At 30.2% G+C, this 14,425-nt stretch overlaps 1 protein-coding gene across 1 annotated transcript; it reads right to left on the bottom strand.

Moving 5' to 3' along the window:
• Positions 1 to 1,359: 1,359 nt before the first annotated feature.
• Positions 1,360 to 3,109, bottom strand: LOC127085296 (transcription termination factor MTERF8, chloroplastic). Its single transcript, XM_051025823.1, has one exon. The coding sequence runs from the start codon at positions 2,906 to 2,908 to the stop codon at positions 1,778 to 1,780; it is 1,131 nt and encodes a 376-aa protein (XP_050881780.1). The 5' UTR covers positions 2,909 to 3,109; the 3' UTR covers positions 1,360 to 1,777.
• Between the last annotated feature and the right edge of the window lie 11,316 nt (positions 3,110 to 14,425).

The raw sequence follows: 14,425 nt of genomic DNA, 5'->3' as shown, positions 1-14,425 counted from the left end.
TTGTCCTAAGATGTGTCGTTGTTAAGATTTTGAAGTCAAGGGATTTGATAAAGTGTGATTTGCACACATGTAGTTTTATTATCATAATTGAGATTCAGGTACTTACCCGGTATAGGTACTGATACATAAAATAATATTTTTAGAAAAACTAAGGTGCAAGTTTGTTATATAATAACTGTATTGTTAGAAAAAATTATATTGTTCAAATGATCACAAAACATCAAAATTAAAAAGGGATTTGTTTAAAAAAATTATATGTGCCAATCGTGTATCATCGCGCGTACCAAACATGAAGAGAAAAAAAAGGTGCAAATTTGATACTTACCATACACATTCTGAACGTATATCGGTACCCAGTATCCGGTATGTATCTGGTATCAGTACATTGCATAAAACGGTCTACTCTCTCCTTTTAAAATGACTATCATTTTAGCAAAAATGGAATTTTTGCTACACTCTCCTTTTAAAATGACTATCAATTTAGCAAATAAAATTTGTTTCAAAATTATTGTCATTTTCACTTTTTAATATAGAAATTATTGTTACTTTTCCAAATATATTTTTTAATTATTACTCTTTACACCGCTTCCAACACATCAATAAAACTAATTTAGTATAAGTATAACATCTTATAACAATATTATTGTATTTCTTAGGGAAAAAAAATCTTATACGACATTCATTTTAAAGTGGTGTAAGAGAAAATATTTTTGAAGAGATATGTGGCCCCATTTCAAAATGATTTGCCACTGTTATTGGATGCATATAAAGGTCAGAACTTAACTTGATCATCTTGATTACACATGTTTATGTTATTGATTTTTATCATTACTTCATAATTATTCTTTCTGTTACGAGGGTTTCTGTGTAAGTATACTAACTAACCTTGATTCCCAACAAATGGTCAGAATTTATGGGAAGATACACCATATCTTAATATTTTACCAATCTCATGCGAGAAAAATGCCAAGAGACTAAAGAGATAAGAAAATAAAGATGCTGATCAGAAAGATAGAGCATGGAACTAAGGAAAAGATGCCGTTAATAGGCTTCAAAACTGCACAATTTCTCTTCCACCAGATGAAGCTCAGTCTCACTCCATCTTCATTGAAAGCTCTCAAGTTAGATACAGACATTTTGACAATGCTGCCTTGTCAAAGAGCCACTATGAAGTATTCATCACTTCAAAACTATGTGCCAATAAATTGACACTATGACTTATTATTCTAGCTATTTTCATACATATAAGAATCAAGGTTAGTATAATCTCAATAATGGTAGCATATAATGATGCATAGATATTAAAATAACAGAAACACTAATGGACCTGTTTTTATCAAATAAATAGGAAAAGAGAAGAAAAAAAACACTCACCTTTGCTGCACATTAACAAATACAGTTGAGTAACATGACAATCTAACAACTGATAGAAACTGAGTATCAGAGGAAGTTCAAATGTTGGCTCTTACAAAAGGAATAAAAAATGCACTTGAACGAAAGGGCTACTATATGGAAATTTGTAGCCCATTACATTAGAGAATGCCGAAACAATTCAAGCCAGCCAGTCCCCACACAAAAGAGGTGAAACTTAGTTTACAATTCAAGAATGCCGCCACACATGACGCGAAATGAGGTGATTCTTAGTTTATTACAGTGCTCAACCAATTCAAATCGAAGGTAGCCAGTGAGTGGTGTAACAAGTACTAACATACTACTGATTCAAGTACTAGTACATCTAAAAAAACATCTTCAAAGTGTAAAGTATATATCCATATGATCAATCTGACTTAGTAGCTTTATATGCATCCAATAACAATGGCAAATCTTTCTGAAATGGAGTCACATATTTCTCGAGAAACTTTTCCTCGCTTATCAAAGTAAAGCTGCTAAAGGTCAAACCCCTCTTTTTCAAACCCCTTGACTTCAAAATCTTAACTACTGCAAATCTAGGGACAAGTACCTTCTCCAAGTTGCGAGACAGAATCGCGGGGGATTTAGCAATGACTTCTGGTGAAAGACCTGCGTCCTTCACCAAAAACTTCATTGTTTTATTAATACTTTTTTCCGACATCAACATACACTGAGGCCGCTTCTGGAAAGCCAAAAGACAGATATCTCTCGACCAGCCCCACCTCTCATAAATCTTGAATTTTGATTCCCAATTTTCTTTGTCCATACTTACAATAACTCGAAGTGCCAAAACAAAATTAAGTTTCAAAGGATTGAACCCCATTTCGATGACTGAATTAACAGCCTCGACAAACACAGAATGCTTGTTGAATGCAACACTAGGAAAATAAGAAACCAAAAGCGAAACAAAACGTTGAGGCACACCAAGTTTCCTCAAAACCTCAACGTTTGGAACAGAATCATTCACCATGGAATGATTGTAAAAAATCCATGACCCGTGTTTCAAAGCCGAAACTACCTCTTTATTGTCACGAACTAGGCTCCTAACGATTTCATAGCGAGGTATTAGGTTTTTCTCCAAGTTTGCTACCAAAAAGGAAGTGTTCCCGGTTAGGATTTTGGGGAAATCAATGTTTGAAACCCCAATAGATCGCAAAAACTCGAGCTTTGGCAAAAGGGTGTTTTCAGCATCTGACAAAAGCAGAAAAGGGCGTTTCTTAACAAGCTTTGATAACTGGGAATCAGAGAAGCCATAGCTTCTGAAAAGTTGAATGACAGCATTTGGGCCATCAGGGTTTACGAGTTTCAACCTTGTGGAGAGTTTAAGGGATGTTTCAGGGGACAAGTCACATGAGTTAATGAGGTTTGACAATGTAAGGTTGTCAGACGGATGATTACTGAAAACGGAGAAAGAACGAAAATTGAATAAACGTGAAAAAACATAGGGACATTGAAGTGTCGTATGAGGAATGAATCTGGGAATTAGAAAATGAAACATTGTAGTAGTAGTAGTAGTAATGAGAGTGATGAATGATTTACTCACAAATTTGAAGTGCGAAACAGCAACGTAGGAAGTAAAAATGAATGAATGTGCGAGCTTTCACCTAGTTGATGGAGACTAGTCTGTACCTGCGATTCGATTTTTCTTTCTTGTTTTTAAAGGTTAGAATTTAGAAAAAAATTTCAACCTCTGATTTCCAGGGTAAGGGTTCTGTGTTAGCCATACAAAATAACTAGCCAAATTTAAAATTATAAAATGAATAATGATAATATAAAATTATTTGTGTGTAATTATATAAAATGGAAAAAATAAATTAATTAAAATTTTAATATTTGTAAATAAGAATTTTGTATCTTAAATAAATGTAATTATTAATTAAAATAAAATAAGTATTTTATTTTGTGAAAAATAATTGATATTTAAAAATATAAATTTTGTGTCTCAAATAAAGATAATTGTTAATTAAAATAAAATAGATTTTTGTTGATAGTGGTATGTGTGAAAAAGAGAAAATTTTGACATATAAAAATAAGAATTTCTTACCTCAAATAAAGATAATTATTAATTAATAAAATATATATTTTGTTGATAATGACTGATAAAAAAAAGAATATTGATATTTAAAAATAAGAATTTTGTATCTCAAATAAAGAAAATTGTTAATTAAAATAAAATAAGTGTTTTGTTGATAGTAATAGGTGAAAAAAGAGAAAAAAATTAACATTTAAAAATAAGAATTTTGTAATTTAAATAATAAAATTTATTAACTAAAATAGAATAGATATTTTTTGATAGTGTATTAGATGAAAAGTTAATTGTGTGTATGACTATTAAGTATTATTTAATTTATAAAATAAATTGTTAATTTTATTAAAATTTAAAAATATATTAATTAATATTTTTAATAATAATAAATAAATATAATTAATTAAATTTATTTTAAAAACAAAAGTAAATGTCAATATTGCATACATTCTTACACGAATAAATATTTAATATGATAATCATAGATTATAGTTAAACATTTTAATACATCAAAAATATTTAGAAGAAGATAAAATAATTAGGTAAAAAAGAATTAAAAAAAAAAGAATGAGATAATGAGTGAAAGAGTGAGAAAAGAAGGAAAAAGTAAAAGTTGAAAAAGTTTCAAATAGTAACTTTAACACTCCGTAGTATTTGGTTAAAGGAAAGTGAATTAATTGAAAGATTAGATTTATAGTACTATTTTAACCTTTTGCATGTTTAAAAAAACTTAAATAATAGATGTTATTCATAGTTTATATGCATGTTATTTTAATAGATAAATGATATGACAATAAAGTTATGTTCAGTAACAGTTCAAATTTATTTTGATCTTATATAAAAATGTTTTAAAAGTTAGGTCAAGTGTGACCGAAAGTAATGTTACAATGTTAAAAGAAAAATTGAATATAATAAAGTTATGATAATTATTATTTTCTTTGATCTTAATAAAGTTAGTAGTAAAGTTACGGGGATGTTTAAAACTTGCTTAATTTCTTATGAGTGTCCATATTGTCCGATAGAAATAAATTTGGAATAAAGAAAGGTTTTTTTTTTTTGTAGAGATTTAAATTTGTTGGTATCTATGATTTTTTTTTATGTGATTTGTGATTATAAAAAGAGTGACCATTTTAACATTACTTGTCCAATTTTTATTTAACATTCTAACATTATTTTAACTCTTTTTAATATAGAAATTGTTTTATTAGGTTAGATGGATTATCAAGGTCAAAGAATTGTTATTAGCAAATGGTTTGATTTGCGTCAAAGAGTTATAGTTTAATTAATATGCGGAAGAGCAAGTTGCAAAATCAATTTACATATTAACACATAATATTAAAAATTGTGAAGTTAATTTTTGATTTCGGTGTTTCGGCAAGACAATTAGTCGTCATCTTCATAATGAAAAAGGTAACAAAGTCAATGATATATTCATTACATCAGCATATGAAAATATTACAGCTGAACTCCGTGCATTATTTGGAAACAAAGTTGACAAGGTCAAAATAAAAAAACCGTTGGAAAATTTTGAAAAAAAACTTCACCGAATATTATGACATTTTTAAAGGTGGTATGAGCGGGTTTTTTGGAATTCAACTATATAATTATGGGATGCCGAATCAGAAGTTTGGGATGCTCAAATTGAGGTAGCTTTTGATTAACTTTTTGAATTTTAAAATATTTTATTAATTAATAATTATATAAATTTTATTAATCTTATATCTTTTATTTATCATACTTTTTTAATTCAAAACCAAAAGCATCAAATTGGAAAAATGTGTTACTTCCAAATCATGAGAAGATGTTGATACTTTATGGACTTAACCGAGTTGATGGAGAGGATTCTGAAACTTTAAAAGAGACGGGAAAATAAAAGTCATCGGTCACCAATGAAGACTTTGTTGAAACTATTCAAGATATTGATGATCATGTTGTCCAAAATGAGGTGAATTTGAAAAGCTTTGATGTTACTTATGATTTTTCTGTACTCGAAACACAATCACCAGATCCTTTAAGTGCTGGTAAAAGGAAGAAAATGAAAGTGGTTAAAAACAAAGATACAAACAACATATTACTAAACTCCAAGAATCAATTGTCTTGGTTGCAAATGCACTAACATAAGAAAATGTTGCAATACGAGAAGGAAATAAAATAATGAGAGAGCGTAAAAAATAATGAGCTTTGGCAAAAGGGTCTTTTCAGCATCTGACAAAAGCAGAAAATGGCGTTTCTTAACAAACTTTGTTAATTGGGAATCAAAGAAGCCATAGCTTCTGAAAAGTTGAATGACAGTGTTTGGGCCATCAGGATTTACAAGTTTCAACCTTTTGGAGAGTTTAAGGGATGTCTCAGGGGACAACTCACATGAGTTGACGAGTTTTGACAATGTAAGGTTGTCAGATTGATGATTGTTGGAAACAGAGAAAGAACGAAAATTGAATAAACGAGAAAAAGCATTGTGACATTGAAGTGTCGTGTGATGAATGAAGCTAGGAATTAGAAAATGAAACATTGTAGTAGTAGTAATGAGAGTGATGAATGATTTACTCACAAATTTGAAGTGCGAAATAGCAACGTAGGAAGTAAAAATGAATGAATGTTCGAGCTTTCACCTAGTTGATGGAGACTGGTCTGTAACTGCGGCTCTGATTTTTCTTTCTTATTTTTAAAGGTTAGAATTCATATTTTAATGGTGCAATTACATACTTATATTTTTGTTTTATTTTATTTATAACGCATATTTTATATTTTGATTCAAAATATTTATTATAGGCTTAATGTAGTCTTTGATCCTTTAACTTAATTTTAGGTTTCACTGTAGTCCCTTGTTTAATAAAGGTTGGTCTTAAATGTCATTTCGTTAGTCACCTTAGTAATGTCTGTTAACTTTTATCAAATTCTGTTAATTTATGTATGTGTGACACTCCAACTGACATCCAATTAAATGACATGGAATTGTTTTAATTGACATGTTATTTATAATTTATTAAGCATTATTTATTTGACAGATAAATGAGTTTGAAGCAAATAAGCATTCCTCTTTTTCTACTCCCTTCTCTAAAACCCTACCCGTCATATTATTCTTCTCTTCTATCAAACCTTCATCTCCTATTTCTTTCACAATTGAACCTAAAACCATCTTCCCCTCTTCGCAGAAGATAAGCTCTTGTTTACAACACACCCGAGGATCATGTTACCTACAACATTCGTGAAAGTATCGCAAAGTTAGGTCACTCACGTTTCAGAATTTTGGACTCTTTTGGAATAAATCTGAGTCATTGTTTGATGTTGATGGCTAAATTTGAGTCATTGTTTCAAAGTTAGGTATCGCGACATTTGATGTTGATGACTCTCTTGCGTCTGCTTCTAATGAAATGTCTCGGTTAGGGTTTAGGGACCCGAAGTTGGTTTGACTAGAGATGCAATTAGAACCCGGTTTGAATTTCAAGGAAGAACAATTTATCTGATGCATTTTTGGTTTTGGATTTCTGGTAGTGTTGTTAGGGTTCAAAATTATGAATTGGCCTTTGTTCGCAACTTTTTACAATGTTCCTTGGGTATAGAAATTACATTACTTTATTGTGAATCTTTATTTTACATTCATCAATGTTGAGTTATTTATGTTTTTCAATATTTTGCATTTGGTAGTACCAAGCGTATGAAGGAGAAGGGCGATCCAAAACGCAACAGAATTAAAAAAAATTCTCCTTTAGTGATCCTTATGAATGGGCATGATCAATGATAGAATCGTTACCTCTTGTGGCAATTGTAACCTTTAATGAAGATCTACGGAGCGATCACGAACGTTGAATGATGACGGCTTTGAGTGAGTGAGAGAGAGAGAGAGAGAGAGAGAAACGAAATTGTAACTGCACAAATGCTTCTACACAAGGGTTCTATTTATAGAACCACTTGTGTGGGTTGCAAGCTAAAAAATCCCACTTAAGTGTATGAGGCACATATCTTATAATATGCCAAAATCACTTAAGCGCGTGGTACCTTACCATATTTCGTATTCTACTTAAGTGCACCGTACCTTAGGATGTTCTACAATTCACTTAAGTGCGTCGTACCTTACGGTGTTCCTTAGTTACTCTATCTCTCATAAATTCGTCCTTTTGTGTGTGACCCTGTAGGTTTTTGCGGCATTGACAATCATATTAAATCACGTATTTAACATAATAAACAGTGAGCGGCATCTAGCAACACATCAATGCTACCCAATACACGAAAATGTCATGTAATCTGACAAATCATTTTGTGATAATACTTATGTGTACAACTATCCTTTTTCCCTTATGTCTATATTGAACACAAGGCATAGACCGTGTCATCCTTCTCCAGTTCAATATTGGGCCCATAGACATTTATCCTGTTACGCATGATGGGCAAATTCCATCTAGGTCACTCATGTCCCTTAGCATGCCTCGTGGAGTATCCATCAACTGTCTTTATGGTCATCTAGTTACGGACAATGTTTGATAAGCAATAAGGCACTCGACTCTACATCTAGGGTCCATAGTGGTTGCAGGTCGAAGGGTGGTATAGACCATTATCACCATGAGAATAACTTATGACACTTTGCATAACATTTTATATAGTATTCTCATAGCGGGTCAATCCAGTATAAATATTACTCTTAATATTCATACTTATGTTTAAGACTTGATAACTCCTTATCCATGATCCATGAGATGTGATCATCGGTCTATATATACATAATAGTCTTAATGCTTTAATGTTATCCCACTTCATAATAAAGCTCGACTACGGATAATTTAAGAATAATGTCCTTATGTTTAATGTGATCTCATGATTAAGTCACACTTGATACATTAAACAGACTAGCTATTCTAGGGACTTTATTAAACAAACATAATAATGAAAAAGCCTTTTATTATTAATAAATAACTCGATACAAGTATCAAAAGTATTGGCCTCTAGGACTTACACCAACAGCGTCCACATGAGGAGGATTTGGAACTGTTGAAAAGAGACTGCAAGAGGAATAAAGAAGCTTAAATCATAAGAAGTCAAGTTAGAAATAGAAAGGCGCCTAGTAAAGGGCTTGAAGAATTTGTTTGATTATGTTGAAGTTCAACTGAAAAAAGAAAAGAAATAAGTGTTTGCTGAAGCTAGAAGAAAGTAAATAAGTATTATGTGCTTTTTTTATCCATTGTTGTGTGAAAAGGATAATCAGGGAAAAGTTCTTGATAATTTTGAAATTAATTTTGGAATGAGTTTCAAGTTTTCAAGTATTGAAACTGTGTTCTTTTTTACAGAGATTGATAATTTGATTTTGTGTAGGAATAAAGTATTAGTTTGAAGTATCTTATACCATCTTTGTCAGGTAAACAAGATGCTACCTTTAGTACCTTGCATATCTTTGCCAGATTTTTGAAGTTGTTGTCGGTTGTCACTATACTGTCACTTTCTAGTTAATCTTCCGTGAGGAGATGTTTGTTCATTATTATGCTTACGAATTGATGGTCAGTTTTTGTTTACTTTTCAAATGCAATTTTATTTGGGAGAGTTTGATTTGATGAATGAACATTCTGCTTTTGTGGAATTTCACCTAAGCTTGCCAACATGTCATGTCACGCAACCAAATTAATATTTTTTTCTAATTTTTTAACGACAAGGACCTTTTTATGTAACTGAACAATTTTTAAGGGAACAATATATAATATATTTTTTTGTTAAGGGACCAAAATGAAATATTAAATTAAGTCAAGGAACTTTGAAATTAATTATGCTTTTAATATGCAAGATATTTAAAATTTTAAGTATTTCATAGATTTATAAAATTTAAATGATACTGGATTTTTTTATCTAAGAAGAATAATTAAACTATAAAATTGATATAAATATGAAATCTCTTAATAATAAAATGATATTGTACGTGGTTTTCTAAAAATTGGATCCGACCGACCGGTCGAAACAGAATCGAAGGAAATATTGGTCCAGTTCGATTACTGAATCGGGTATGCTATTGAACCAGTAGAATTCTGTCAGAACAAACCGAAATCGAAAGAAAAATATCGATAAATCGACGGTTTTAAAAAATCGATGGATTAAATATTTATTATTTTTCTCACAGAAAATGACGTGATTTTGATATAAAAAAATTAAAATAAAAAATAAATATAAATATAAATACATTTTTCAAAACTTGTTTAGAATAACTTTTTCTCTTTAAAATTAAATTTTATTATATAATTTATTTTATTATTCAATTTATATTGGAATTAGATTTTTTGTTCAAATTTTATTTAGATTTGTATTTTGTATTATTTTGTTCTATATGATAATTATATTTAGAATTTGAATTTAAATAATGAACATGTGAAATTATGATATTTTGAAATCTTGAAATTTTGTAGATGTCGTGATTATTTTAGAAACCAAGTCATCTGATTTGAACGATTTAATAATTATATAGATTTGTTATTGTAATTGGTTTATTCAACCGAGTTATCTGGTTTAGTCATGTGATTCGATCAGTGACATTAGTGAACTATTGACCTAGTACCTTCACTAGTTTAATGACCAATCCGATTTTTAAAACATTGATTATAGACACTCTTATATAACCAACAATTTTACCATAATACCTAATTTGTTTTAGAATTAGAATTGTCGGTGTTGCTCCACCATGAAACCTCACACCTTGCTCCGGTGTAGCGATGTTGGTGGACATGCAATGTTAACACTCAAATGTCCAAGTCAATTTTTGAATATCGAAGATAGATTGAATTCTAAATCAGAAAGATCATATTATATTAACGCCTACTGAGGTATTTATAGAAAGGTCTGAATTGAGTCTTCTAGATTTTTTAGGCCTAGAAGCGATTAAAAACATTTGTCTCCAAACTTGTTATGTCATGATGCATATGAAGTCTTCTAAAGTCGGATTGAGTATTGCATTATGTGTGAACTAGTGTCGAGGAGTGGAAAGGACTCAACAGAATATCCCATTAATTTTTTGTGTTGTTATGGTCTTGATTTAGATAAATCCATTAGAGTTTTTTATTTTCCTCTAATTGGATAATAAAAGAAAATAAGATGAAAAAAATGAAAGGAAAGAATATTAAAAAAAATTAAAATGAATAGAAAATAATTAAAAAATAAGATGATTTTTTTAGTTGTTTGATAGAAATAAAAATGAAAAGAAAATGAAAGGAAGGATCGGTATGTATAAGCTAAATGACATGTATACTTACAAAAATATTTCATCAATATAGATATATTTTTATTATTATTATTTATGATAATATAATATAAACTTACATAATATCTTAAAATAGAGTATGAATATATTATTTATCTATTTTTTATTATTTATATGAAAAAGAAATAGTGTAAATTAAAAGAGAAAATAAAATATTTTTTATATTGTGAATCAATAAGAGATGTGTATTATGTCAAATTACGTATTTATTTTTAAAATAATAATATAATATGACAAATATAAAAAATTTAAAAATTATATACAATCAATCAAAATTCTTATATTTATCGTATCATATCTGTATTTTAAAAATAAATGTGCATTTTCATAATAAAGGACGTGTATTTTGTCAAATTAAAATAAAACATATGATATATGGTATAGAACAAGTTTCCTCTTATTATTTTTTATCGTTTCAAAAAGAAAGGATTTTTAAATCTGAGCTTCAATCCACTTCAATCCTTCCATCATCTTTCTGCGAAAAAACTGCGTAAAGGAAAAATGTTGTCAAGATATTTATTCATAGTTGTACACCTCTTTATTTTTTTTGGTACAAAGTTGTACATCTCTTTTAAATTAGTTTTTATTAGCATGTTACTAATTTTTATTACAGAGTTAATTTTGACATTTATACATTAGTTTTCACTAATTTTTTACTGTTGTGTTTTGTTATAAAAAGACTATCCTCTGTAATTTCATTTTAAATATCTTTTCTCAATAAAAATATTTTAACCTTAATATTGTATAAGAAGCTGTGTTGATTTTCTCTTAATTTTTCTAGTCTATCGTTGTTGACCCTAAAGTCTCGATGTTGTGGCCGAGTCTTCTTTTGAATCCTTGGCAGAATCATCACTGGTTTTGACTTGTTAGTTTCAAAACCAACATGTTAATAATTTTACTCATTCTTCGTATTACCTCCATCTCGTTAAAAATTCAAGTTTTTTATTTTTATTTCATATCAATTAAACAACACAAATACCATTTATGGAGCCACAACATGAAATGTGCGCTTATCTCAAATAACAAGATTAAATTCACCCATGATAAGTTATTTGCACTAAATGAAGACAATTCAATGTTTAATTATGGGCTTTGTAATAGAATAGTTGTGTCTTGGATCACTTGCACACTTTCTCCACGAATCACACAAAGTGTGTACATCGACAATGCCGAAGTAATGTGTAACGAACTATGTCACCAAAAACAGAGTCAACCTCCAAATGATAAATATCACTTACTCTTAAGAGGCCCACAATGAAGCATAATTTTTTTTAATGATTATGATTAGAAATATGGCAAAATGTTTTTTTCCTTTAACTTTATCTCGGGGTTCATTTTGCTCCTTCAATTTTAAAAAGTTTTAACTTGATTATTTAATTATTTAAATAGTGTCACGTTCATCCTTCTCGTTTGTCCCGTTAGTCAAAGTCAATATAAGTGTATAACTGACACACACGTGTAGCTGATGTGGAATGTATCGCCCATGTAGAATTTAAGTGCACAACCTTAAAAAAAGAAAGTGAAACGATTTGAGGCATTCATAACACATGCAAAAAACCCTAGTAGAGCCATTGACGATCCTCGAAGGTGCATCAACTGCGATTTGAGGCGAAAACTTTCGTTGTAGGTGAAATCGAAGACAACATTGTTGACTAAAGGTATGTTTAAAGTGATTTTTCTGCAAATTTTAAATGTTGCAGTTTTAGGGTTTATGAAATCTTTCTAAAATTCATATTTTTCGGCGCTTCTATTTTAGGGTATAGTTTGAAATGGATGAACATTTAAATCTAAAAATCCATCACAGTGATGAATTAGTAGATGAGGAATTTAGTGTGTACGAAGGAGGAGAAAGTTGTTAATTTGAAAGTAGAGGTTGATAGGTGGAGTTATTTTGAGTTGTTAGGTTGTTTTAAGGAGTTAGGTTATAGTGACATAGAGAAAATATATTACTGAGATCCCACGTTTGGGATGAATGTGTTTGTTGATGACAAAGGTGCCTTAGAGATTGCTGATCTCTATAGGGTGCATCTTAGTGTTGATATCTATATTCAGCACACATTGTCTCAGCATGAGTATTATGATGCTCCCTTTGATGAGATAGAAGTAGACCATGATGACATTGTAGATGAGAGTGAATAAGTGTTTGTTATAATGTATGGAGAAATAGTTAAAGGGGTGTTTAAGGAAACTGAGATGAAGGAAACTCAGGCCAGGGAAACTGAGTTGAGAGAAACTGAGGCAATTCATGATAATGTGCATAGGGGTGGTGTGGTGCATGATGATGTTAGTTCTGATGACACTGGGGATGAGAGTTTCAGTTATGATAGTGAAATGAACGTAGCTTTTAATGATGAATCTGATGAGTATGATAATGAATTCGTTGAGGAAGATGAAATGGCTAATATAATTGACTATGTAAATGAAGATGATCAATAGGGGAACACCAAAAAAGGTACAAAAAAGTGGGAAGAAAACAAGGAAGAACTTAAAGGGAGTGATAATGAAAGTGAAGATCTAAAAAGTGGGTGTGAGAGTGATGATAGTAATGGAGTTAGGAGAAAGAAGTACCCGATGTTCAAGTTACAAAAAGACATGTCAAATTACAAATAGGAGGTGGAAATGTACTTTAGTACCAAAGGTGATTTTAATGAAGAAATTACCTCATATGCAGTCCATGGCAGAAATTTGAAGTTCACTAAAAATGACAAGATAAGGGTGAGGGTTAGGTGTAAAGATGGATGTGAGTGGGAAGCTTATTGTGCTAAGTTGCTTAATGAGGATTCTTGGCAACTAATGAAGGTAGTTGACAAATATGATTGCAGTAGATTGTACAATGTAAAGATGATGAGCACTAAATGGTTGAGCAAAAGGATTCAAAATTTCTTGAAAAACAATCTTAGGTTGAAGATTAAGGATATAAATGAAAAGGCACAAAAGAAGTGGAATGACATTTGCATTTGCATCATCAAATTTTCCCTAATTTTTTCCCTCATTCAATAAACCAATACATTCACCATGGCATTTGCATCATCTACGTAACATAACATGCATTTCATCTCGCATGATGATGAAATGTCAGTCATAATGAATTTTCGGATTCACAGATAAATCAGTTGAACTGATTCTCAAATGTACGTGAAATAAACGAGGATAAATTTCAAAGTCGAGCTTGAAGACGCCAATTTTATTAATTTACGGTTCACATAGTTTAACCTGGCGTGCTCATTCTAATTTTTCGACTACTTTTTCAATCGTATTTTGATCAACCTGATCCTTTTAATCGATCATTTTTTTATTTTAAAATTTGATCAAAACCTGTATGTTTCCGAGAGATTTATTTCACGCTGATCATTTGGTGCATTCAATTTTTTTGAGCATTTTTGCGTCTGATTTTTATTAATTTTAATTCCGTTTATTTTTGTACCTCTTTAAACCTATTAACCATTTTTGTACCTCTTATATTTGTAAGTATTTTCATATTTTATTTGAGAATGGATGTTATTCGATTTTGACGTAATCCGTAAACGCTGTATGCATGTGGTGCTGTTGTATTTTTCTTTTCTTTCCATTGTGTTGCAATCTCTGAGTAAAAATCCAATTTATCTTCCAAAAATCGTTTGGATGCATATATTTTGGCCCGATTATTTATACAGTGGTTCCGATGCAACCCTTGAATAATTGGTCCAAAACATATGTCTTGTTCTTATCAAGTGTCCATTACCCATCAAACAATTTTCTTAAATAATTTGAATGAAAAA

The sequence above is a fragment of the Lathyrus oleraceus genome, chromosome 5, assembly GCF_024323335.1.
Source record: "Lathyrus oleraceus cultivar Zhongwan6 chromosome 5, CAAS_Psat_ZW6_1.0, whole genome shotgun sequence".
NCBI classification, from domain to species: domain Eukaryota; kingdom Viridiplantae; phylum Streptophyta; class Magnoliopsida; order Fabales; family Fabaceae; genus Lathyrus; species Lathyrus oleraceus.
The sequence above is the reverse complement of the archived record's forward strand: the minus strand, read 5'-3'. Positions and strand labels throughout refer to the sequence as shown.

Excerpts from the sequence above, each read along its gene's own strand:
- LOC127085296 (XM_051025823.1), bottom strand. The coding sequence starts at position 2,908 with ATGTTTCATTTTCTAATTCCCAGATTCATTCCTCATACGACACTTCAA.